The sequence below is a fragment of the Filicampus tigris genome, chromosome 15, assembly GCF_054856515.1.
Source record: "Filicampus tigris isolate MCC_2025a chromosome 15, RoL_Ftig_1.0, whole genome shotgun sequence".
In the NCBI taxonomy this organism is placed as follows: Eukaryota; Metazoa; Chordata; class Actinopteri; order Syngnathiformes; family Syngnathidae; genus Filicampus; species Filicampus tigris.
In genome coordinates this window covers 12,096,392-12,122,502 of record NC_141231.1, presented here as the reverse complement: position 1 = coordinate 12,122,502, position 26,111 = coordinate 12,096,392, and the positions used below count along the sequence as shown (strand labels likewise).

Below are 26,111 nucleotides of genomic sequence, written 5' to 3'. Positions count from 1 at the left end.
GAACTACAATAATTAAAACAGTATTTAGCCTTTATTTTAGATAAGAAATGCAACAATATGTTCTTCTGATGCAGAGTCAAATTATCCACCATGTAAAACACAAAGTATTGTTTAATTTGTTTGGTTTTTTTTAAAACTGTACAGGAAGCAGGCGTGATCATTTGATGGTGATGTTAATGATGCTGATGTCCTCGTACGGTTTGTCCGTTTTAGGGTGAACTTTGGCATTGGAGATCCTCTGCACGGCTTCCATGCCTTTAGTGCACCTTCCGAACACCGTGTGCTTGTTGTCCAGCCAAGGCTGCCGAGCACATGTAAATTAAGTACATTTTATTCATATAGCAGTTCTCAAAGTGACAAATCAGTGATTTTCTGGGTTCAAATATTGTCATAAACACTCAGATAAGAAAAAAACAAGTCCTACTGTAACGCCTGTCTAAACAAAAGTGATTTTACTGCTTGTTCAAAGCCAGGCCTAATAGAAAAGTAGTACTTTGGCACCCTCTTGTGGCCGCTACAGGCAGCCTGTGTCCAATATGACCGTGTCACATGACAAGTGATGTGCACAGAGGTACAAGCGGATTCACCTGATTTTCAAAATCTTTTTTTCGTATCGCCTCATAATTGTGGGGCGCTGGCTGAACTCACCGTGGGCACCACTGTGATGAAGAACTGCGAGCCATTGGAGGCAGGGCCCGCGTTGGCCATGCTGAGCGTGTAGGGCCGATCGTGTCTCAAGGTGGCATGGAACTCGTCCTCAAACTCGCTGCTCCAGATGCTCTCACCACCCATGCCGGTGCCCGTGGGGTCTCCGGTCTGAATCATGAAACCCTGAGGACACAAAACCCAGTCTTGCTTCCATTTCAAACTGCAGCTCATCCCTTTCATGGGATTTTTAAAGCTAAGCATAGAATGTATATAATGTAGTAAATTTGTTCCATTAAATTTTCTCCATTGGCGCCTCTGTTTTAGCGTGTCGGTAAAGTACATAGCGGTAGCTACTGTAGGTCTGTAACAACCCTTCAAGAATTTACGGCAAATCTGGATTTTTTTTAACTATGCAATTGTCATCCTTGTTCTCAATTGGATAGCCAAAATGCTCTCATACTGCTACCCTAAATGATCTTATTCCCTCCTCTCCACTTTGCAAAGTTGAGTTACAATGAGCAGTAGCCACAGTTTTGCTCACTCCAGTCAGATGACCATCACTGTAGAAAGTCGTCAAATGAGACACAGTTGGAGGGGGTGTCTTTCCCATGCATATGGATGACTTAGTCATCTTCAAGGATCAGTGGGAGGTAATTCATGGAAAATATATAGACAAAAAAAAAATTCAGTTCTAAAATAGAGTCTTGAAGTACTCCCATGGCGCAAGCCCTCTTTTGTGATCCATGCGTGCCACGGTCCTGCCGACAGCACAAACCTTGATGACTCTGTGGAAAATGTGTCCATTGTAGTAGCCATTCCTGCTGTGAACGCAGAAGTTCTCCACCGTTTTCGGGCACCTACAACAATAAGGAGGGGTGAGAATTTGTCTGAACATCTGAGGCACGTCATCAATGGCGGCCACCCACTCTACAGGGAAGAGCTTGATGTGGATGTCGCCCATGGTGGAGTGAATGATGGCGCTGTCCGACACTCTCTTCGGGCCCTCGGCCTGAGTGGCGGCCATCACCTCCTCCTTGGAGGGCTTCTCGTTGAAGATATCTCGGTCGGAGTCAGCGCTCTTGGTGTCCTCGGGTTCCCTCTTTGAGAACTTCACAACAGAATATGTGTGACAACCTCACCCGGGTCAGTTTGACAGTAAACTTAAACGGGGGTGACAAACAGCTTATCTGTATCTTCCCATCTACGGTTCGTATTCATGTCTCACCATGTAGAATCGGTTCTTCTTGAAGGCGGTGCAGAATACGGTGGGATCCGGCTCCACATTCTGTAAAGCAGGATTATCTGAGGCCTTCATCTCCACAGTGGGCGCCACTTGCATGGCCTTCGCGACCCCCTGAAAGAGACTCAGCTGGACCACGCGGATGTTCTCCTGCTTTCCAAGTATGCGCACGCATCTGCGAGAAAAAAAAAAAAAAAAAAAAATGGATATTTCATCCATTTGCCGCTAGTCTTTTTTTCTGTCTTTAGCTTGAACTCGCACCTATTGGTTTCCACATTGATGACCTTGATGCCCAGCATGGTCCCGTACAGGACGAAATGGCCCGTCTCGTCAAAGATGATGCTGGTGAGTCGGATGCCGTCCACCTTCTCCAGCTCACGCTCTACCGCCATCCGCCGGCCAAACTCCATGTCGGGCAGCTGCTGCCTCATCTGCTGCAGCTCTGTGAACATCTAATGCAGCGAGGGAGTGCGTGTGAAGAAGAGCATGTCGACGAGCCACGGCGGCAATGGGGAATGCGTCATATAAAACTAAGGCTTTTTGTTCACTTGTTGTCAATATCCTCACGTTTTACCACTCGTATCTGTGACTTTGATTGGGAGACATTAAAAGGCGGGGCCTGGCCTGGTGTGCATCACCGAATGAGTGTGGAGTTGGCTGATCATTTCATGAAATGGTAACAGGCAAAAACTTCCTAAAACTAAAATGTAATGAATTTCTTTCTTTTTTTTTTTTTTTTTAAATGTATACTCACTATTGTTATATTTTTACAAATTATTGACCAATTTAAAGTGTTGAAAATGGCTTGCACTCTTTGACGATGCAATGTTACGGGTTCAACAAACTTTTTTCCTCAAAAGTGATGGTTTTGGAGATGCAAGCGATATTTAAGCATAAATACAAACATTTTTACTTTGTCAAAAGCAGACATCCATACAAAATAGATAGCTCTGCTTGCCCACATGCAAGGCATTACATTGCTTTAATTGCTTCATTACTAGAAAAAAAACAAACTGGGCAACACATTTTGGCTAATTTTGTAAATATTATATAATAATATATATAACATAATATGTAGTATAGTCATTGAATAATATTTATGAATTAAGGGTTAGGTTTCCCAACAGGTGCATTTTTTGGGGGGGAAACGCCCCAAAAAATCGAATCCAAACTGTAACCTTGGCTGGAACTTACCGTTAAGGATTCGTCAAACACTCTCATCAGTTTCCCCGTGAGAAAGCGGAAGATTCTGACTTTACGGTCTGATGCCATGGTGGCCATTTTCTTCCCGTCGGGTGAGAACACCAGGCTGGTGGGGTACGTTTTGTGTTTGGCGAACTCGTACAAATCCGTGTCCGTCTTGTATTTCCACTGCACGTGTTTGGGAAACTTGAATTCAGAGGGGAGGCCGGTCCAGTACTCCAGCATTCCCGCTTTGTCGGCGGAGACCACCACTCGAAATTTAGCATTCAAGCGGATCTGCGACAGCGGCGAGGAGTGCATTTTGTCCAACACGTGGAGAGCCTCGCCGCTCCCCCGACCGTCGTAGACAAAAATCTTGCCGGTGGACTTTTCTGAGCAGGCCACCGTGGAAATAGCATCTCCGGGATTGTAGATCCACTCGCTCTGACCAGGGTGGAAGCTACAACGAAAATAAAAATAAAAAATGTATGAACTCCTCAATTCGTCCTCCAGGAATTTGTGATATTGCCCTTGCAAGGATACATGCCAATTCAACCATCCATCCATCCAAACCCTGTGATTTCTGCATCATCTTGCAATACCATCCAAACAGCAACTTTTCCACAAACTTAACAAAACATCAGACCTTTCCGCCAGTTTCACCATTTCAGAACCAAACAAAATTGCAACTCTGCAATTTGATGTGTGCACTCACCCCAACTTGAGCATGTTGATCATGTCAAAGTTGACAACGTCAAAGACTTTCATGGCCTGGTCGTCGCCGACCGAACACAAGAGAGCGCCATCAACACTGACCGCGATGCTCTCAATCACACCTGCACGGAAAACACACACGCAGAATTTGGAGGGTCATTCGTGCTCATATTGCAGACTCACAAACCCAGGGTTGCAAATGGTTAGAAAGTTTCTAGGAAATTTCCATGAGAAGTTAAACTGGAGAATTTTAAATCAAAGAAAATTAAAGCTTACCAAGATGACTCCGAAAGTGTTTGACAAACTCTATTCCTTCGTCCTCTTTTTTCTTCCAGAACTTGACATGACCGTCCTGACTGGCCGTGATGACAAAGTCTGTCCTTTAAAAAAAAAAAAAAGAAAAAGACAATGACCTCTTAGCATCCAGTGATGGACGCACAGGAAAGCGAAACAGAAAACAGAAACCTACTTGGAGCAAACGATGTGTGTGATCACATCTCTGTGCATGTAGCTCCTTTCATACATGGCAGCTGAAGGCAAGTTGTCCAGGTAAACGCGTTCATATTCCAATACTGGGCAAAACAGTGAAAGAATGGTGACCATTGTGTAGACAATGTGTAACAAATTATGTGTATGTAATGTGTAATGTGTAAATTGTGTAACAACCATCTTGTTGAAAAACAGTTATTTTCCCACACCTGTCTCTTATTAGTTGTTTTTCGCTGGTGCGGTGGTTTCTTCAAATGAAATAAGTGTGTGGTGGTTTTTTTTCTCCAGAGATCATGTTACGCATGTCCTACTGTCAGGTACATGTCTTGCCTGTTGCATTTTAAGGATAGCATATAAGATTATATTAAGCATATTATACACTTCAATGCAACTTTATTTATATAGCGCATTTCATAACATCTAGAGCTGTAACAAAGCACTTCACATGTTTTGACTGAGCAAGACTTCACATCTTGCTTGATTGAAACTTGATGGTTGAGATTAAGATTATGATTTGAGATTTAGTGTTTGTGATTTACTCCACCTCTGGTATTTGTATTTGCTTGCGGCATTACATACATTGTAGTATTTTTAAAACGCCGAACCCTCAATTTTTCGGGTTCTTGCGCGGTAAAATTGTCTCAATGTGTGATAAAAACACACCCACCTTTTCTCTTCTTTGTCGTCACAGCCTCGCTCGGCATGGGCCCGACCCATTCCTCATTTTCTCCGTCTTCATCCTGAGTTTGATCGGCTTTTCGCTTCAGTTCCACATTGTTTTCAGCTGCCGCCATTGTCGACGAGCTTCCGTCTTGTCCAGTCCGGAATTAGGGTACTTCCGTTCAGCGCCCGAATTCCCGGAACTTACATTTTGTCGCTGTTTTTGGAGGGACGATTTTCACAGGGCACATTGGGTCAAACCAAATTCATCAATTTTAGGTGCGAAATGAGATTATCGCCTTTATATGTCGCGAATGCACGCACACGGAGTTACGAGTACTATCCAAGCATATTTATGTGTTAATTACTAAAATAACGAAAGATTATTGAGCGTAAATATTGGATAAATAAAGAATCAATAACCGTAACAATATTGTCCAGCCCCCTCACGCAAGGACGTAAACAATCGGTCGCACCAGGCTAATAAGTGTCGCAAATTAAATTGCATCTACTGCCCTAGAGCAACATTTTGCACAATAAAAGCGTAAAGCCCGGCTAAAAAAAGTAGTGGGGAAACAACATTTGTCGTGAAAATGAGCAATATATACATTCAAGAACCACCCACGAATGGAAAGGTGAGCGGATTTAAGCCTGTCATATTTAACTGCAACTACGGCCTTTTCAACTATGTTTCACTAATCCACTAAACTTTTCGTTGAAGGTCTTGTTAAAGACCTCCGCGGGTGACATTGACATCGAGCTGTGGTCCAAAGAAGCTCCGAAAGCCTGTAGGAACTTTGTGCAGCTGTGCATGGAAGGTAGTCAAAGGTGCAAGTTTTTGAAGTCATCACTGACACAGTTGCTTAAATAACGCCTTTTACTCTCATTGTGGCAAAGGTTACTACGATGGGACAATATTCCACAGGGTGGTACCTGAATTCATCATTCAGGGTGGAGATCCAACTGGGACCGGGACAGGAGGAGAGTCCATCTACGGGAGGACGTTCAAGGTTGAAATGGAATGCTTCCATTAAGTCCCTCCAAGTCACGGGCGAAAACCTTTCCATAAGACAATTCACCACGTTCTACAACTAGCCACCTATTGGTCATAAACGTTGTTATTGGCCTATACTAGAGACATACAGAGCATAATGTTTGTCTCTACCGCCCTCAGGATGAGTTTCACACCAGACTGCGCTTCAATCGAAGAGGTTTGGTCGCCATGGCCAACGCCGGGACACATGACAACGGGAGCCAGTTCTTCTTCACGTTGGGACGTGCCGATGAGCTCAACAACAAACACACAATTTTTGCCAAAGTGAGTTTGAAAGGGACCTCCTGTTTGTGCATCCAGATGTCTGAAACAACCAAAAATGCTGCTTTCAGGTGACCGGAGACACGATCTATAACATGCTCAGGTTAGCAGACGTGGAATGTGACGGCAACGAAAGACCATTGAATCCCCACAAAATAAGAACTGCAGAGGTAAGATATTTAGCATCCTCAAAACGTGACAATTCAATAATTTTGTTTTCTTCAGTTTTTTTTATTTTTTATTACTTATTTTTTTACAATTCTAGGTGCTGCATTGTCCTTTTGACGACGTTGAGCCGCGTGAAACAAAGAAAGCGAAGAAGGAAAAAGAAAAAGAGGAAGGAAAGAAATCACAGTCAAAAGCCACAAAGTAAGTCCGTAACGGTTCATATGAAGAGGTGATTTTTGTCAATTCATAAATTCGTAAGCCAAGACACAACTGTATATATTTGTCCGTCACTGAAGGAACTTCAGCCTGCTTTCGTTCGGTGAGGAGGCCGAAGAAGACGAGGAGGTGGTCAATCAAGTCAGTCAGGTAAAGATCGCAGTTTTAAAGCATTCCGTGTTTCGGATTGTTTTCCCACCATTGTTGTTGTCTCCCTAGAGCATGAAAGGAAAGAGCAAAAGCAGCCACGACCTCCTGAAAGATGATCCCAGACTGAGCTCCGTTCCAGCTGTCGATAAGTACAGTAATTTCTTTGCTTAATTAATTAATTAATTAGGGCATGACCAATTAATCAGTCAGATGATCAGCTTTGACTGATCAGTTGGTTTTTTTTGCACAGTAAAACATAAGACAAAAATAATGATGTTCAATTAAAAAACATCGACTCCAAAAAAATCCGGTGCTGTTTGCCATTTTTTTTTCTCTGTTGTGCAAGTTTAAAAAAATGCTAAATGGCATAGTATTGTAAAACAGTCTAATGTTTTGCCGTTAATTCACATCTTCATTATTGTAAGCGTTAAGGGGCCAAAATAAAAGTTGTATTTTTTTCCAATAATGAATCCGATTTAATCAGAATTATATTCTGCCAAATTTTGAAATTGGCACCGGCCTCATAAAATCCAGATTGGTCAGGCCCTAATAATAATAATAATAATAATAGTGATGATAATAAGCAGGACTAATTGCCTGTGTCTTTCCAAGAGGAGAGAAGACATCTGGAGATGAAGCCAAGGTAAGTCCCATTTGAACTCAAAAGCAGCTCATCAAATTTAATCTAAACGTGTGTTCCTACAGGAGGACGACGAGGGTGAGAAAATGAGCGAGCTGGTCAGAGCTAAGCTGAAGAAGGAGAAAAGTGCCGGAAAAGCCAGTGAGCCCCAGGACGAGGAGGAGCGGGGAAAGAAGAGCAGCCGCAGGTACGACAACACACGCATGTATATTTTACACAGAGCCCAGCTTTTGAAGTGTCATTCCCAGTTGAAGTCTACTGAAAAACTGTAAAACCGACACATCAAACAAAAGAGAATGTAACTCTAAACACCGATGTTTTCAACCAAACCATATTAAGAAAGAAATGGTCTTTTTCACTCTTTTGTTAAACTTGTACTGTAAGGTAACTCCCTGCTGGGTGCGCTGTTGATCTACACTTTGCTCAGTGGGTTAACTGCGCCTGTTAAATTTGACCATGTGAAACTTTTTGCTTACTATGCAGTCTCAACTATTTTTGGTTTGATGTTCCAAAATATTCAATGTTAATTAACTTTAACGTGGTATTAAGCACTCCCTAATTACTTAATAAAGATTTTATAGCGTCAAATGGAAAATGTTCTTGGAACATTACTCGGGCGTGCCATTAACTCATTAAGGATTAAAGCGCCTGTCTCAACAGCTCCCCAAAACCTAAGGTCGCCTTTGGAATTACCCTTGAAAACCTGAAGTTTTCCCAGAAATTCAACACTTACAAAATGATTCATCTCTCAGCCCCTGTAGCAGACAGAAACATAATTCCAAAAGAATTAGAGAGCTTAGACGTGGCTTTCACACTGGCAGAGTTTGTTATTATTTACAGTTTCAATCAAAGATGTAAAAATAACAAGTCGGTGTAAGAAAAGCACTATTTTAATTTTAAAAAAATTGAGTGGTAATTACCATCCTCTATTCTGTTACAAAGACGTCAATATCGTCATTGTCTACAAACCATATCATATCACGTTCGACTGGTTCCACTGGTCGCGCGCGTCGTCTATATAGCACTGCCGTTACTTACTTTAATCAGAGCTCCCGGCGATCGGCGGCGTCCGCCAAATTCCACGACATCCTCCGCGGTCTCGCGACACAGTCACGTGTATATTCTGATGCATTAAATTGACTGAGGGACGGAGAATTGGATTAAAAAAAGACAGTGATGTATCCGCTCTCCCGGATTTAAAGGTGGAAAGACGCAACAGCGCTCCCGGCTCTCGTGGTAGAAACGCGGTTACGCGCGCCCGTCCTTAATGGGTTAATTACGACATTGCATCAAAGTCAGCTTTTAGACCAGAGTGTATTATGGTTATAGTGTCATATAATATCAGCCTTTAAAAATAATGGCCTTTATTTTTTTTGCCTTAAACATCTCCTCAGGATGCTGGCCACCTCTGCTAAAATCGGCTGCATCCTTAGTTAAACAGATCATTCAATTCTACGCCTGAAATGAAATTATTAATACACGTAAGATAACCAGAATGTGGTTCATCTTTTTGTGTTTCCTGAAAAAAACTGAAAAGAATAACTTGCGCTATTATTTTAAGAGGGTGACGATAAGCTCTCGCTTTTAGGCAAAGAGTGCTATTTTTCATGGGTCTGATTATGAGTTAATTAAATGTTTGTATAGTTATGCTAGAATCTGACACATTTCCAACAGAAACATGCATGTATGGTTCGCTGAAGACTTTTCGCTGAAGTTAGCAGCAATCCAATTCATTGTTCTGTTCCTTCTGATGCTCCACCTTCGCCATCGGGACGCTGTAAAATCTACTACTGTAAGACGTTACATCAGTCATTTCTAAAGACAATGCATTTGTCTGTAATAAGTTACCTGTCTACATGTGTTGCTCCACTGTTTGTGATCATATATTGGTTGCTTCTAAATCTGCGACTATCGTTGCCCACCGTCAATATGTCAAGTGTGTTTTCCGTTATTAGTATTAGTAAGTAAATATTGAGTTAGCGGGCCATTCTTAGGGCACCATTGTTTAGCTGTTATAAATTCACAACCTAAAATCCTCTTGCAGTGACTTTTTTGATGAATTATTCACTACTGAAAGTGATGTTCCCACAACTTGAGAAGTGAGAACGACTGGCCGCTCAGTTGCATGAGAGCCGATAATGTGCGAGGCATCAATGACGTTAAAAAAAACAAACCAAAAAAAAAAAAACACCTGACGAGCGCCCGAGAGAGAGCGACTGTGGTGTTCGTCTCATCAACAGGTAGCCCTCTCAGCATGCATCATCGAACCCGCTCCTCTCATTAGTGCTAATGGGATAAACTGTGTGTGCGTGTATGTGTGTGTGCACGCTTGACTGACAGCCAGGCCCAGTGTAGTTTATTAAACACAAGCAACGATTGTTTTGCTACAAGAACTGTAACCCAGCACAGTGGTTTGTCTTGGCAGGGCATCACAGAGCAGGCTGCAAGGTACACTGTTAGTCCTGCACAAAGGGGGCATTGTTGTGTTTGAGGGGGGCTGGCGGGTTAGGGGAGTGTGCTCCATCACCCCACCATCCCCACACTCTGCCGCCATCACCTGCTTTGATTTGATTCGACTATAACTCATATCCACTGTCAGCTCAGTAAGTTCAGTACAGTGGTACCTCTACTTACGAAATGAATTGGTTCTGGAAGAAATTTCTTAAGTAGAAAATTTTGTAAGTAGAGACGCGCTTTCCATGTAAATGCCCTAATCCGTTCCAAGCCCCCCAATATTGAGACATAAATGTTTTACAAAGCATAAAAATGCATGAAAACATGTAACAAATCCTGCCAGTAATTAGCTTAAAGGCTAAATTTAGCTCCTCCTCCGCGACAAAACAAAGTTCTCAGTCGCTTCACTTCAACATCCTTCCTTGACACGAAACACTACTTTCCGATTAGCCAGGGCTTTGGCGGCATCTTTGGGCACTACACAAAGCGCACAAAAACATGGCGACGGCTTTTCAGTGAATAACTGAGGATAGGTACCACAGAAAACAACGGACAGGCTAAAGGAACTAGCTAATGACAGCATGTCGTTTATATGATTACTGCACTTGTTTGACGATGAATTTGTCTGCAGCTTGAACCAAGTGTGTGTGTGTGATTGTGTGTGTGTGTGTGTGTGTGTTATGTGGTAGCAAAGTGCTTCCATATGTCTGCTCCCGCGCATCACTTCACCATTGGCGGCTAAAGTCAGCGGTCGACTTCCTGTTAGTCATCTTCATGGTTAGTTAGCTATGTAATGGCATTTTCACGATAGTACTCTTTAGTCTGTTTTTAATGACACTCTGGTTGGTTTCACCCTCTGGTGTGGACCAAATCAACCACAGGCGGTGTCGTTATGCTTCCAAGCGTAGTCTAGCCTGGTCTGTGCGTGATGTAAGAACCAGCCTGAGGCCTGCTAGCCTGTCCAGATAATGACAGTGTTCCCCCATGTTTGCGATTTACTACTCGTTTTTCTCGCCACTATTCACTCAGGGCTCCACATAAATGGTGGCATTTTGCCCCTAAAATTTGAGAAAGTGCAAATCAATTATTCATCTACGGTACTTGAACATGTCCAACCAGTAAATATGCTTTTTTTTGTGTGTGTGTGTGTGTTTTAAAATAATTTGAGAATATTTTTTTGGGCTGATGAACTCCCGCGCCACCCGTCAGCCCATTTGTCATTATCATAGTAAAAATGAGTGGAAATGTGAACATTTACATAAGTCGATTTACTTTGTGCGCTCCTTAATTTTCTACTTTTGCACCTAAAATTTCTGGTTAGGGTCCACTGGGCTCCTAGTAAAACTAGTAAACTCGCCTATGAGCTCTTTTTGTGCTCAGGCCAAAGCCCTGTCTAACATAAAAGTAGTGCTTCAGCACCCCCTTGTGGCATCTTAAAATTATGTTGACGTGAGTTTAAAAACCTCTATTGCAACAAGCCAAGTCCCTGTAATATAAAAGTGGTGATTTGCTGCCATCTTTTGGCAATAATGGGTAGTAAATCTTTTTGGTAGGGTGTCAATTACTTGTGTATTTTCACTTTTAGCAGCAGGGTGAATGATAAAGTACTGTGTTAAAATAATCAACAAAGGCCACTATTGCTCCATTTTGTTTGCATTCGATTAGCATGAATTAGTCCGCACAGCAAACAGTCTTGCCTATTTGCCTATTTGACCAATAAGAGAAGACATCCGAGTCACATGGTGGGGTGGGGTGACTTTGTGTGAGTGTCTGGTTGAGAACTGTGGCTGACAGCAGCTGCTGTGTGAGTGTGCTCACTTTGTTTTAGTTTCCTCCCAGCAATCAATAAACAGCTGAAAAGCGCTCGAACAATTGTGGCTCCCTTTTCTCACATACGAGGGCATTGCGATGACAAATCGCAATATAGCGGGGGAGCACTGTTCCTAAATATTCGGACCGGCGCACCAATAAACGAAACATGAAGCAATTTTTCTCCCTCCCTCAGTTTAGGGCCATTCAAAAGCTTTGACGTGTCATAAATATGACATCCCTGCATTTATGTAGCATTTTTAGCTAGCATCAATGAATGAATATATAGTTTTTTTTTTAAAAAGTACCAAATTCCTATGGCATTTAGTACACTTGGTAGTGTTTAATTGGCGTTAGGGTTATGAGGATGCCCTTCAAAAATAAAAAAAAAATAAAAATATCCATGCACTGGGTCCCTGGACCTCAAAAGTTCAAGAACCCCTGCCTTAAATGTCATATTCCTTTGTTGTATTACATCATCAACAACATACACGAGCCACAAAGTCAGTGACGGCACGCCCTGGATCATCTGCATCCAAAGTGGGTCATCAGACTTAATGCGCGGTCCAGCCAGGACTGCTGCGTCTTCGCTGGCTTCGTTGGACGCGAGCCGACGCGCTCTCGCTCACTGAGGCCTTGCAGAGATCCGCGAGTTATGCAGCCTCGTTTTGTGTGTCTGTGTGTGCGTGTGCGCGCGCGCGTGTGTGTGGAAAACCACTTGAGATAATCCAGCGCTTGGCTGCGGGATTGTGTACGTTTGGGAGCTGCCAGGTTTACAGAACTCTGGCCCAGTGCAGCACATCTGCTCCGCATGGGGCGCTCGCTCCCTGGCCGGCTGGCTGGAAAGGCTTCCAGACAGACATGCGCGCCTAGGGGTTAAAAAAAAAAAAAGAATAATGAAAAAATTACAGCGAAATACCTCAGATCTTGTACAGGTTTGGTGACCCACCCGCAGTAGGTGAAAATCTACATTATTGGAGGCCATATGAGAAACATTTTTATATAGCTTTACCTATCCCACATGCTTTAAGTTGTTAAACTTGTGAAAACAAACTTTGTAAAATATTCCTTCGTGCCTGTTTGCCCTCTCCTTGTACAATTCTCCAAATAAGAAGTCAAGCGTGCTTGCTTCAAGCTGTTTATTTGATTGATTTTATTCATTCCATTAAAAGACTAAAATGGTCACTCAAATCATACAATTACATCTCATGAAATTGGTTGTCTTAAAGTTAGCATATATTGTGAAACATCATGGATGGCCTAAGGGACATTAACTTTGATGTTGTGGTAGTTAAAAACCTTCAATAAACTGCTACTTTAACACACCTGGAACAGCCAAACAAACAAACATACAACAATAAATCCTCACAATTAGGCCTGCACAATATATCGAAAAAATATCGATATCGCGATAATGGCCTATGCAATATGCATATCGCAAAGACATGCAATAATTTTCTTCTGGAATTGTATGCTTTTATCTGAATTGGACTAGTCTGATGCAAACTTAAATGTGCATCACTGTCCAATAGTTAGACATTATCTAGGGTAGTTAAGTATCTAAGAACACATTGAGCATGCTTATTTTGCTCCAAGAAAAAAAAATGTACTTCTTTCATGAGATAATAAAAATGTCATTTCTTTAGGTACATGTTAAATGTCGCAATAATATCGCTATAGTCAACATCCATATCGTAGGTTTTTCCAATATCGTGCAGCCCTACTCACAATATTGCGGTTTACTTTTCCCGTCTCACTGTATCTATCCTATAAAGTACATTTTAAAATCACATCTATCAATTTTTTTGCTCTATCACTCCACGGCTCAAACGACACTCAGAGGTTTACAACACGCAAACTGGGTAACAGTTAGCCACTTAACCGCACGCCGCTCTTCTGCGCCAACAACTCTAACCTCTAATTCACCGACTCCCACGTCACTCACCCCTCAAAGCAACTTTTAAATAGCTGTCCACCGTAGTGACCACTTTGCATGAAAGGGTTAAATTCCGGCTGGCTCAAGTATTGGAATAAAATGTTTCAACTAACATAATAGTGTTTGTATGCCCAAAACGTACATAGTGTTAAAAATCTGCGATATAGCAGGGGCGCAAAGGGAAAACTTACATTATAGCGTTGGAACGCCGTATTTTCATTATTTCCTATGAGAAGAATGCTTTCCCATAGAGGTTGTAAATAAAAACCGCACTATAGCGCGCTGTATACATCGGGAGCATTTTGCTGACAATTTGCCGTCTGGCATCGTGGCGGTAGCCAGATAGGGAGGCGGTTGGGGGCTGTGGTGGGACAGGGGCCGGATTGTTTGGGGGGTATGTGGTCCTCGCGAGGTAGACGGCATTGTAAAACACGGACCCGCGGTGGGCTGCACGTCAGTCTGGATGGCTGTGCCGAGTCATGCAAATTCCTGCGTGGAGGTTTGGATTCCTGCTCTCCAACTCACAGTTCTGCTTGGCCCGGGCCCAAGCCGTGGAGTGCCCCCCCAAGGCGAGTTCACTCAGCCTGTTGGTCCGCATCACTCACTTGGTCATTACAGGAGACCGCCTCTGCCATCCTTGCGGTCTCCTCGCTGCGCGCAGCCACATAGCGAGGTGTTACGTTTGACTTGTTTGAATTTACCTTTAACTCATTTCAACAGTCGCTTTATTTGAACAGTTGGCCCTTTTATTTCTCACTCGAAGGCCATAAAACGAGAATTCGGAGAAGTCCAAAGAAACGACAAGTACGCCAGTACCGATACTGTGGAAAACGATCGAGTTTTTGACGAGGCATGCAGTCATCGCGCTGCTATTTTAAGCTTTGTAAAATTCCCGTGTCAGCCTTAGACCCCTGCCAGACACCCGGGTCTTCTGGAGGTTTCTGAATCACCCGTCGTATGCTTTCTTTATGAAAAGTTAATCACCCACAGCTCTTTCTTTCAGCTTCACTGCCTTTTATCATCCTGAGAGCGGGACAGCAGCTGCACAGTATCTTGAAAAGATACGGAAGCGGACGCATTTGAGATGTTTGTCTGTACAGACCGTCACCTCCTCCGGCCCTTTGATGTTGTACAGTTTCTCAGCGCAAAACCGCCATATATTATCTCACATTGTGGCTGTGTTTGGAATTATTGACTCATTTCCTACTCCCTATTCACTACAGTATGTAGGGATTTTGTGGACATTATAGGTCACGCATTGGTCGGATGAATAACAGTTTTCAAACGTTACTCGGGTGTGCCGTTAATTTCATCACTGCTGTCGCATCATTAGTAGTTACAAAGGACCAGCTCGACCTCAGCTGGTGGACTTCCCGTCATAAATAGTGACAAAATTAATTTAAGATGAGTACGTTTTGCAAAGTGAATACAAATATTTACAGCATTTGATGTCTGCAGAGGAATTCATAGTGCACTGAGGTGTGTCCAAACAGATGTTGTCGGGGCTTTTCCGGTCCCTTTCTGGCCTCCTTCTCTTTCTTGGTGCCCGCCTCATGGAATTGTTTGCCCGTTGCCACGGGGATGTATTTTGTTTTGCCAAGAGCGGCGTGTCAAGGCAAGCGACGGCACACATTGCTGTCAAACGCCCGCGTTAAAAGTCAGCTGCCAGTCAGATGACGAGAGGCCGTAACGTTGCCATGAAAAAGCAGAAACGTTGATATACAATGTCTACGTTGTAAAGAATGACACGCTAACTGTCTTAGCATGACTGGGTGTAACTATAAAGGCTTTCCAACTTTAAATAAAGTTCTGCCAGTCCATGTTGTTCTCATGAGAACCAAAGAGAGAATATGCAAGGCAATGGAATCATTTTCTAGCTAAATCAAGCTAGAAAATTCTGTAACGCAGCACTAGAACATGTTAATGCATTATGCGTACCTAAGAGCAATCGAGTGAGTTGATGCTAGCAAATTGCGCTGGCTAAGGCTCAACTCAACTCACTTTAAAACAAACAGAAGTTTGGCAGATAGTGACCGATTCTTCAGAAAATAGGCTCCAAATTGCTCATTGCTGCTCGCAGATGAAGTTTACCATCAAACTAGGCATAAAACAAAGCGATTGCACAATGCGCATTGTGTATTTTAAATAACCACAGAGGTTTTACTTCGCAAAGGCCGCTAGCTTAATGCTAACACGTGCAAAATATGTAAGTCAAGGGATTGCAGCACACCATGTGGATAAAGTAGAGCTTACACGAGGGTCAAACATCTAATAGAAGAAGAAGAAAAAAAAAAAAAAGGATGTTGGTCTGAAGAAGCAGACGTCAGAAACAAAAGGAGTCATTGTTTAGTCTGGAGATGCTTCACATGTTTCTGCTCCGGGGGCCCAGACGCTGCAGCTTACCTGAACTTTGAGAGCATGGCAGCAACACAATAAGTGTCAGCCTTAGCAAAACATCATCGGTCCCTAGCTGAACATCTGCAAGCCTGCGTCATGAGAGGCGGTGCGGGCTGACCTGACCGGCACTTCTCGCCCCGCAGGAGCCCCGCTTGTCGGGCCGCCCGCCAAGTGGGTCGGCTCCGCGGGTCAAAGAGGCTGAATCGCTTTCCCCAGCTTGCTTGTGTTATCCGCTTTTTTTTTTTTTTTTTTTGTTGAAAACTTTACGTAACAACCCCGTGTTTGAAGACACGGAGTACAAACAACATTTACTGGCACTCATACTGAGGTGTCGGGAGTTTAAAGACACACTCGGATCCCAAACGGGCCTCTTTTGTACACGGATGACCGCTGAGGCCTTTTTTCCTCAATACCGCAAACCACTTAAGAGAGAGGAGATGCCACTCATAAATGGGAGACATATAACTGCATAAATAATGTGAATATTGATGATATACAGTGCAAGGTCGCGACGCTGGTCAGCTTCAATTTGTTGGGATATAGAGTCAATTTTTCCCATAGGAAATGCAAATCGAAATGCATGGCACCGCACCAATATTAGTACTTATTCAGAGACGATGAAGAATATATGCCAGTGAGTATTGTTATATAATCTGTCACATGTTGCTCCGGTGTTTGTTCAAATGTCCGTTGCTTAAAGCGTTAGAACACCGAAACAGATGTTTTCGTTAGCCTGTGTATGGTGTTTGCCATTGTTAGTAAAGTCTGTTTAGCTTAATGCTAAGGCAAAGCGATGTAATTGTTCACAATACACGTTGTGTAGTTCTCGTTTAGTTTGACAGTGAACCTGAACTGTTCCACTGTGTTACCACCAATAAAACCTACCTTACTGTACGGTGGGCAAGTTTTTTTTATATTACAATTTAATATTATGAACTTTGCAAGTGTAAAAAAAAAAAAAGTTTACAATACCAGACATCCATTTTCTACTGCTGAATTCATCCTTGCCATCATCGGAAAACTGTTTTTGGTGTAATTTATGCTGTAGCACAAACCCATTCTCCGTTTTTGGACCATTGGATGGAGTCTAGCGCCACCCGCGTATGGACATTTCTGCCAAATGCACTCCTTTATTCATTTGTTTGTTTCTCACTCCCCAGCGAAGAGTTGCGCAAGGAAGTTCGCCAGTTGAAGAAGGAGCTGAAGGCGTTGAAGCAACGAGAAGATGGCCCTAAGCCCGCCTTGGATGAAGTCAAGGAGGGTATGTGGGCCATGTTTCTTCACTCCTATTGTTTTTAAATAGTGTCCCACTTACTGCAACAAAGCACATTCTAATCTTTTTTTCAAACCGCCACCAACAAACTCTCACCACTCTGAGAGCTGGGTGGTCCGCACTGCGTTCTCGGCTGATGGTCACTAAGAAAGACGACGGGCAAGCCTCTGATTGTGTCAATTAGTTGCAGACGTCAATTGTTATCCGTTGCAAGGTTCTGCTTCTTTTTTTTTTTTACTAAAGCTTGCAGAAAATTAGACGGGTGAAAATTGCTGAGCATCGCTTCCTGCATATTTTTGCCCGGCTCCTTGAAGCGTACAGATCAAATGTTGCAGTACTACCGGAAATCATAGGGGGCGGAGTTGAGAATGGGAGTGTATCATTTCGGGAAATGATGGCTACCAATGACATGGGCGTGGGGGACAAAAAAAAAGATTGAAAAAAAATGTAAAACAACAATTGGTGAATGTGCAAATCCGCAGGTGCCGAACCGCAAGTATACGCGAGCCGAATGTAAATAAAAAAAATAAACAGCTTAAGGCGCCTTTTTTGAAGATTTGTCTGCCAAGCTGTAGCATGAAAAATAAAACGACACATGAAAGTCTAACGGCAGTGACATTCACGCTGTTTTATCGATCTTCGTACGTATTGGGGGCCTAAATGAGCCAAAAGAAGGTATTTCAAGTCTGCAGGACGGAGCTCCTTTTTATTTTCTGAGAGCTTTGTCACTTTGCTCCCTGCATCAGGCGCAAAAGTTAATTCCACCATGTGGAATTCTCGCATGTCACGGGCCGTTGGCCACAGCATGTCCGTCGGGGGCCTGTAAATCTCCGTTGCAGCCGTGTGCAAGCAGCACACATCGACGCCGCCGTCCCAGCCAACTTAAATCACCTTCCCGCCTTCTCATCTGACCTCCGAGTTGCTCACATCACTCACCGGGGAAGCACTTAACGTTGGCACTAAAATGTTTGAGGGCCGCAATAAATGATTAGTGTACCACTCATTGTTCTCGAATAAGTCATTGACAAATCATCAGGTCTTTAAAGTGTCAAAAAAACAAAAGAAGTTGCAAAATCTCCTCTGCGTTCCAAACCCCAAATATTTTACTGAAGCAGCAAAACCAAGCAAACAAGATCTTGCAACCAAAGGAATGTTTTGTATCTTGGCACCGAGCTAGTGTTGTAAAGCTCCAGATGGGACCGACGCGACTACATCTTGTGGGCCGGAATACCATCCACGCTCATGGAGGTAACTGGCAAGGTTAATGTAGTTACGAAAACGAATGAAATGAGACTAAGACTGAAATTGAGAAAACGTTTTCGTTAACAAAATGAAATAAAAACAAGAGTGCTTTGGAAAAAAAACAAACCTGTAGCTAACTGAAACTACATTTTACGTTTATAAAACTAACTATAATTGTGGCAAAAATGTCATTCAGTTTTTATTTTGCACGCGACAAACACTCCATACATACAAAACAATCCAAGACTAAACTAATAAATTTGCACTATAGTAGGGGGTGTGAACAATGAACTGCGATATAGCGGTGAAATACTCTACTGTATGGGTAGGTGAAGCCGTCGCCTCATCCATAAGGAAATGACCTTGACAATTTTCAGCCAATCAAAAGCTTGACACACGAGTGTCAGCTCAAACCCCGCCCACAATGCACATACACCCGTGGGCTGCCTTCACATTTGGGATTCGGCCAACTAATTGATGGCGTCAGAACCTCTGATTGACGCACTTGCTTGCAGCCTCCTCTCCAGCTATACGTCTATTAGTGTCTCTTTACATAATGGTTGGTACATGATGGCCTCAGAGCACAACTGTCACTATTAGTTTTTCTGTGTTGATTGATGATCGAAAGAGAGGCTGCTTCGGAGATTGGCGCCGTGTCGCTCTGCAAAAATCAGATGCCTGTCCTATAAAAGATCCTGGTTGCTACAACACTTGATTTGTTACCCCGGCAGAGCCCAGGTGACTGGAGAGGGCAGGAATGTAGTTAGAAAGGCCGTCAAATGTAAAGCTAGCCGTTAGAGGTAACAGCTGGAGAGGATGATGCGAGGAACACACACACACCCTCAAAGCCCCCCCCCCCACACACACATACACACACACAGCTCCTGTGCAACACCTCGGGGCGTCATCAGTCAGCATCCAGGTTGTCAAGGGAGGATGTACGATGGATGACTGATGGAAGGGGCTCACTTGTCAGTTGTCACTCATAAGTCACTCCCTCCTGGCATTCAGGAGTGTCGTGGACCCAAAAAAAGAGCCTGAATTTGTGATGTTTTGCATGGCATTTTTTTGTCACTGAAACTTAAAAAAAAAAAAAAAAAAAAATTCAAGGCTTTGTTTCTTTTTTCATATCATTACCTGCAATGAAAATTGATGTAACGCCACAAGAATGGTACAGGATTGCCAAAGGTATGTCCTATTAAAAAGTGATTTATTCGCAAATTGAACTGAAAACGTGCAACATGCAATTCGGGCAGGCATGCCGATCATGAGTAGACACACAAAAAAGTCGTAACAAACCATACCTCATAGCACAATGGCATTTTAGGGACACTTTGAACATTCCGGGTGCCCTTCTAAGGCAACATTTTTCTGGAGATTTTGTCTGTAGTCATCACTGCAACACCAATCTCAAAAGTACACAACAACCACAAGAACCGTTGACAGTTCATTTGAAGCGCATGAGGAGTTATTCAATTTGCGTCCTCCAAAAACATGGATATATTTAAGGCTTAATAGTGTTACGAACGTCTATGATGGCTTATTTGGACAAGCGGCTGTTGTGACGAATGGCGCACCCGCGATGATGCAGGAAGGACGCATCAGGGGCATATTTTTATTGCCCTATTACCACACTGTGTACGCATCGGTGAGTGAAGCCAGCCTATTAATTTGGCGGTTATTAATGACATGCAGGACAAACATTCGCTAGAGTAATTTTCAAATTTTTTGAGTGAGTTGATTTTGGTGAAAGATTTTCAGGACAACGGACTGATAAATCGTCCCCCTTGAGCCCAAACGTGACATTGAAGCTGCGAGTTCACTCACCAGACACGGAGCTGGACTCGCTGCGGTTCCAGTTACCTCATTTGTTTGTCAACGCAGCAAAACACGAGCATCGCCACAGACATCCGTCATGCGCCCGCAACAAACATCACGCTGCATCTTCAGCCAGCCAGACCGTCTGCCGCTCGGTGACCTCACGTCGGGAAGGTTCGCACCAGACACCGCCAGAGGTGCGGTGGAAAAGTATTCTCGGCTGCGTTTAGTACACAACACTTTCTGGTTGTGTGGCGTTGGATTTGCGGACGGGTACGCGACTCCCGAGCCAGGATAGATCAGGCTGTGCCTTTCGCACACCACCCGGCTAAAGATGGATACTTTGCAGATGAAATGGTGAAAGACGTGTATCGTACCAAATTGTACCGAGTGGTACTGCGTGGTTGAAACCGCTGACTCTACAAACTTGCCATCACAAACAGTCGTACACACCTTAAAGAAAATCTTTCCAAATTTGAGCATTTCCCGTCCTTCCTGTCAAAGTTGGCCTGGTTATTCGTCAATTTTTTAGCAATTGTTGCTAAACAATTATCCTGAATGATTTTTCTATAGTGTGTTCCTAGCAATTATAAAGGAGCGTCAGTCATTCAAGGATTTTTTTTTTTTTTTTGCTGGTTGAAGTCAGGCTAAATTCATTCCCCCCAAGAGTTGCGTGGGTCCACTGTACGATGTAAAAAAAAAAAAAACCTTCTCATAAACATCCGCTCAAGCCTGCTTCGTTCCCAACCGTCCCGTTTTTAAGGCCACCTGGTTGCCTTTGACCAACAAGTTTGCAGTTTTCCAAAGATGTAACAGAGGCTTTAGCCGTTTAGCCACAGCTCACGTTCTGGCATCATTTACAGTCGGTAACACCTCGCCTGTTTGTCCAGAGAGCAAAAAACCGACCAGCGAGGCTGTTGCTGAGTATCTGGAGGGGAGAAAGAAGTACGAGGAGCAGAGGAAAGACAAGCGCAGGAAAGGCTCGGGCAGAGAGGAACAGGTAAACGATACCAACGGCAATGCCAGATGGGTATGATCTCCGACTTGCGGTGGACTATGAAAAGAACCCGGACGTGAATGTCGAGTGACGTCGGTTTCTTCAACAGACGATGGAGCTGCTCAACCGTTTCAAGTCCAAGCTGTCGACGGCCATCAGCGAAGCCCCGGAGGAGGAGGAGGAGGACGTGGAAGAGCTGGCCGAGGACGACGACAAAGGATGGTGAGCGACCAAATGGTGATGGTCACGTGCCATTTTTAAAATTGGCTTGGAGGGGCGCCATTTATTGCTCTAATATAAAACAAATATTTATGGTACATACGAAATCATCCGAGCCTCTTACACACCGACCAGCTAAGTCGGCTTTGTTAACACCTTTTTACGCTAATGAATAATGAATGATGTCAATAAATACAATAGACAATTCCAAAAGGATTACAGTCGGCTTTAAAAAAAACACAGACAAAATTATTTAACATTTAACAAAGGGATTCAAGATTCATAAAGAACAATTTCTTATAGTTTTTGCTGTCTTGCGAAAATTCTATTTCAAATGTTCTTATTGAAGCTGTTGATAATATTGGTCTGTCCCCATATCATCTGATATTTTTATGCATTGTTAACTCATTCACCGCCAGACATTTTCAGACCCTATATTACCGCCGTTTGGAAAAAAATTGAAAAAAATAAAAATTCCTGGGATTGAATGGCTGGATTGTGAGAAGACAAATAAATACGTCAATGGCAGTGAAGGAGTTAACCAATTTAAAGGGTTAAAAATGGCCTGAGAACATGTTTCTTAAGCCTCATGAAGGCTAAATCGTCCATGAAGTATTGTAAAACTCAGTCTCTCCTTACTCTGCGGTAGCCGTGTGGCAATATGTCAACCTCGTGATTGAAAGCCTGGCTCTTTTTTTAGATAACGGATGAAAATACGTTTTGGTAAAAATAGATCGCTGTAATGCTTCAGTGCAGAAGAAACTGGTCAGCCATGAAGGTAGGTACACGCAGATACATTTCCACTTATGAAGCTGCCAAGTCAGCTCATCGTTGGCATCAATCATGGCTCTAAGACCTTTGAAAAAGAGTTTTCTGACACCTCTTGCTTAGAACCCAAAAAGTCAGAAGTACCGTGAAGCCCCGCTCATACTGAATATCAAGATAATGCGAACTTTTGATGCTTCAATTTGGCAAAATCAACGGCAAGTTCAGGACACGGATCCGAATTGCGTGTTGGTGACTTGCACCTGCTACATTTCACCGCGCAGTTTCCCCGCCCAGACAAAAAAAGCCGCGGCAGCGCGTCCGACCTTCCACTCGCTTAAATGCATGCCAAAGTTCAGAGGGTACGTACAGTATGTGCACGCGTCAGCCCGCCGCCGCCAGGAAATGGGTCCTGACGCTGTGTTCTGCTCTCATATTCTGTTTTTCAACGCAGATCTTAAAAGCAAGTCCAGTTTGAAATGAATACCATGTGTGTGAATGAGAGATTTAGAATAACACAATCTGTTGTTGCCATTAGTCTCCAGGAGTGTGTGTGAGCGGGGGGGGGGGGGGGGGGGGGGGGGCTAATGAATTTGAGAGAAGCCTTGGTTGGTAGACACCTCGCTGCGCTGCCCCCGCCAGGTATGGCAAAGACTGGGGGGCTGTTAGCCTAGCATTCCTGGAAAAAAAACAGCAGTGGGAAGTGTGTGCCACTGCAGGAGCTGCACACTCAGAATGTGGGTTACAACAGGTCAGACACTGGAAGTCAAGTCTGGGACAGAGGAGGTAAACTATTCCATCTGTGTCGGTCGGCGCAGTACAGCCCCCCCGCTCGCCCCGCAGCCTCGACTTTTACCCTCCCCCCCCACAGCCCACCCTCGCCCCCCGCCTGAGTGAGCAAGGCCAGAAAAATAAACAGCGGAGGCTTCTGTAGCTTTGCATCACAGCCTCCGTCTCGCCGTAGCCCCTTTCTCACAGACATCCGAAAGAGTGGCTTTGTTGGATGGAAAATGGACCCCTTTGAAAATGGAAAATATCTTGCTACGGGATTTGGAAGTCGACCATAGTTAGGTGTAGGATTAGTCAGGGTTAAGCTACGAGTGGAAGTCTGGGCAGCCACAAATGATTTTTCATTGTTCATATTTATTCATATTATTATAGTAATACAGATGTGGGCACTTGACTCAATTTTGCTGGTCTGTCAGCGGCCAGGGTAACCGTCCGTCAATCGTCAGTCCGTCATGTTTTGTGACAAACGGAATTGTAATCGTCAGTTAAGTCCATCTAAGCATCATTTATCAATCGTCAGCAAAACTGGTCTTGTTGAAGCAATTCATGCGACGAAATCAATTCCGCGGCAAGCTTTTTGACCGCTCCCCCACTTCCGCCGCATCCAGGCTTGGCCATGTGCTGCATTTTGACGAGCAGTCCCGGAAGGTCAAAGACGCCACCATGCAGGACGAGGACACCTTTGAGATCTATGACCCGCGGAACCCCGTCAACAAACGGCGGCGGGAGGAGAGCAAAAAGATCATGAAGGAGAAGAAGAAAGCCAAGAGGTGAGGCCGTGGGGGGCCGAGGTGGTGGCGGGTGGGCTGTGGCTTCAAAAGCTCGGGTCCTGCTCCAACCGGACCCTGCTTTGCGAAGCGATTCCCGAACATCTGGATCCACGGAGCTTATTGTGTCGTGATCGTGATGGGACACTTTTGGACAGCTGTTATGAGTCATTTGTGATGTTTTTGTGACAAACGGGTTGACAATAAACTGTTAACGAGCTGGATGGACTAGTGATTGATTACTGACGAATGATCTTTTTTTTTGCCCTTTTCTCTTGCTTGCGATCTTGGTACAATTACCCCCGCTGTATCGTTTGGAACATATCCCCCTGTTATAAATGTGGGTTCACCGGACCCAAACAAATCTTGAACTAGTCGTTGTAATGCAGCAGATAAAGCCAGTGTCCTGGTTCAGAGCTCCAAGACGTCAAAGCAAACACTTCGGTTGTTCCGGGCGCGCGCGACCAGAAGCTGCATTTGACAAGCACACGATTTAAAAAAAAAAAAAAAAAAATTGGGGGGGGGGGTGGAGTTTTAACCCTGGGATTATGCTTAAACATGCATGTGGAAGAGGAAGCAGAGTTAATGTTACATTAGCCGCCACTAATGTAAAACAGGTGCCAGCGCAGCACCAGTGTGCAAGTCGCCGAACGTGTCATCGGGATGACACGCCCACCTACGGGGTGTGACTGGCACCCGTAACCCACGACATTCGGGTGGATCTGTCATGTAATCAGTGTGATGTTTCCACCACCACCACCACCACCAAAAATAGATAATAAATAATTTTCTATCTTATTAATAAATTTGGGTGAAATAAAGGGAAACCACCACCTTGCACAGTAGAAAGGAAAAGAACTATCGGATACAATGTATGTCACAAAGTCAGGAAAGTTGAAGTCATACGGTGTCGGTCGGGCGTTGTGTCGCGAAGTTATGAACATCTAGCAATCGATCGTCACATCTCTACATCGTTGCTCCTGCCAGTTACAAATAAGAATTGCCTCCTCACACAAAAGCAATAAACAGAAGTTCAAATACTGTAAACCACAAAGTCAGAAAGTTGCGCAAATGTAGCGTTGTATCATGAAAGGGTCGTTTTCTAAAAAAAAGGTGAACTGTGAAAGTGAGCGTAAGGTGTTTTGGGCCACCGAGTGACTCGTAAAGTGGGTCAGCAATTCAAGAAGTAGGTCACTTGTTCGCTATCAGGGATATTCTCACCTCGGTGGTCTTAATTGCAAGCAAGTCTCTCCGGACTGTGCTGGCTATGATGACAAGACGCAGGCGTAAAGACAGAAGGTTCCGGCGGGATTTCCTCTGCCGTCGGCCAGCCTGAAGGAAAGCCCTGCTGTGACCACACGTTCGGCGTGATGGATGAACAAGAAAGAATATTTGCCACCTCCAAGCTCCACCTGGGCATGATCAACTTTATGCTCTGAACGTGTCATACAAAAAAATAATACGGTTGTCAATTTCGCATAAACTAGAAATAAGACACAAAATCCGGAAAGTTGCAATCATTACATAATCCCTGGTGGGACATCTTTGGACACTTTGTTCTTGGGGTTGACACTCGATCCCTCCTACGTATTATTCCGGTTGACATTTGATTTATTTGAGCTCGGGAACATCCAGAAGAACCACGATGTTGAAAAAAAAATGAAGCTCCGTTAAGAATCATAGCATCCTCGAGCTAGTGACTTCAAAGCTCCCGTCAAAACCAAGACTGGACGTCCTCCTCTGGATGTCGTGAGTGGAGGACACGCGCACCTTGAAAGTTGGACAGGAACGGCATGTCAATGAAAGCCACCAGAGTAATAACCTCCATTACCGTTTGTCCTCATTAGGCGCCTGTCGTTTCTAGGAGCAGGAGAAGCTCGTAACTCACCCGTGATGAATTTAGCGCTCTTCTCTCCTCGCTCGCTCGGAAGGACCTTCTACGCAAACTGCGTTTTTTTTTCCGCTCCGTTGGCCTAAGTGATTGACTGTCGATTCTTTATGAATGTAATCCACTTACTTGGAGCATGTAGAGGTGACCCGGCTACCTGCACAAGCTCGGAATAGACAACATGAAGAAGGGTTCTCTCCTAGCAACGTGGCCATGATAACAGCGCTGCGGTGGATATTTGTTAAAAAAAAAAATCTTCCTGGAGTGTGTGTAGGTGTGGCAGAGAAGGCTGCGATAGTGTGTTGGACTCCAAAGGGGCAAAACGCTGTCGTTTG

The 26,111-nt window shown here is 43.9% G+C and overlaps 2 protein-coding genes across 2 annotated transcripts; one reads left to right on the top strand and one right to left on the bottom strand.

Moving 5' to 3' along the window:
- Nucleotides 1–93: 93 nt before the first annotated feature.
- Nucleotides 94–5,143, bottom strand: ppwd1 (peptidylprolyl isomerase domain and WD repeat containing 1). The gene is made up of 11 exons (XM_086054489.1): nt 4,941–5,143; nt 4,254–4,356; nt 4,061–4,164; nt 3,786–3,906; nt 3,083–3,530; nt 2,150–2,340; nt 1,874–2,063; nt 1,575–1,756; nt 1,424–1,505; nt 649–831; nt 94–301 (listed from the first exon to the last, which is right to left on the bottom strand). The coding sequence occupies exons 1-11, from the start codon at nt 5,065–5,067 to the stop codon at nt 158–160; spliced, it is 1,875 nt and encodes a 624-aa protein (XP_085910615.1). The 5' UTR covers nt 5,068–5,143; the 3' UTR covers nt 94–157.
- Nucleotides 5,144–5,188: 45 nt separating this feature from the next.
- On the top strand, nt 5,189–24,108 carry cwc27 (CWC27 spliceosome associated cyclophilin). Its single transcript, XM_086054491.1, has 14 exons — nt 5,189–5,568; nt 5,655–5,751; nt 5,831–5,943; nt 6,108–6,251; nt 6,320–6,418; nt 6,514–6,617; nt 6,713–6,782; nt 6,852–6,931; nt 7,395–7,425; nt 7,488–7,609; nt 17,179–17,279; nt 21,242–21,351; nt 21,458–21,570; nt 23,730–24,108. Exons 1-14 carry the CDS (start codon nt 5,527–5,529, stop codon nt 23,893–23,895), a joined length of 1,392 nt encoding a protein of 463 aa, XP_085910617.1. The 5' UTR covers nt 5,189–5,526; the 3' UTR covers nt 23,896–24,108.
- Nucleotides 24,109–26,111: the final 2,003 nt, after the last annotated feature.

What these genes read in the sequence shown, in the direction of transcription:
- ppwd1 (XM_086054489.1), bottom strand. Translation starts at nt 5,067, where the DNA reads ATGGCGGCAGCTGAAAACAATGTGGAACTGAAGCGAAAAGCCGATCAA. An exon ending in GACGACAAAGAAGAGAAAAG is followed by an intron (nt 4,357 to 4,940) that starts GTGGGTGTGTTT and finishes TGTTTTGCCCAG; the next exon opens with TATTGGAATATGAACGCGTT. An exon ending in TGTTTGACGAATCCTTAACG is followed by an intron (nt 2,341 to 3,082) that starts GTAAGTTCCAGC and finishes TCGCTGCATTAG; the next exon opens with ATGTTCACAGAGCTGCAGCA.
- cwc27 (XM_086054491.1), top strand. Translation starts at nt 5,527, where the DNA reads ATGAGCAATATATACATTCAAGAACCACCCACGAATGGAAAG. An exon ending in AACACACAATTTTTGCCAAA is followed by an intron (nt 6,252 to 6,319) that starts GTGAGTTTGAAA and finishes TGCTGCTTTCAG; the next exon opens with GTGACCGGAGACACGATCTA. An exon ending in CTTGGATGAAGTCAAGGAGG is followed by an intron (nt 17,280 to 21,241) that starts GTATGTGGGCCA and finishes CTGTTTGTCCAG; the next exon opens with AGAGCAAAAAACCGACCAGC.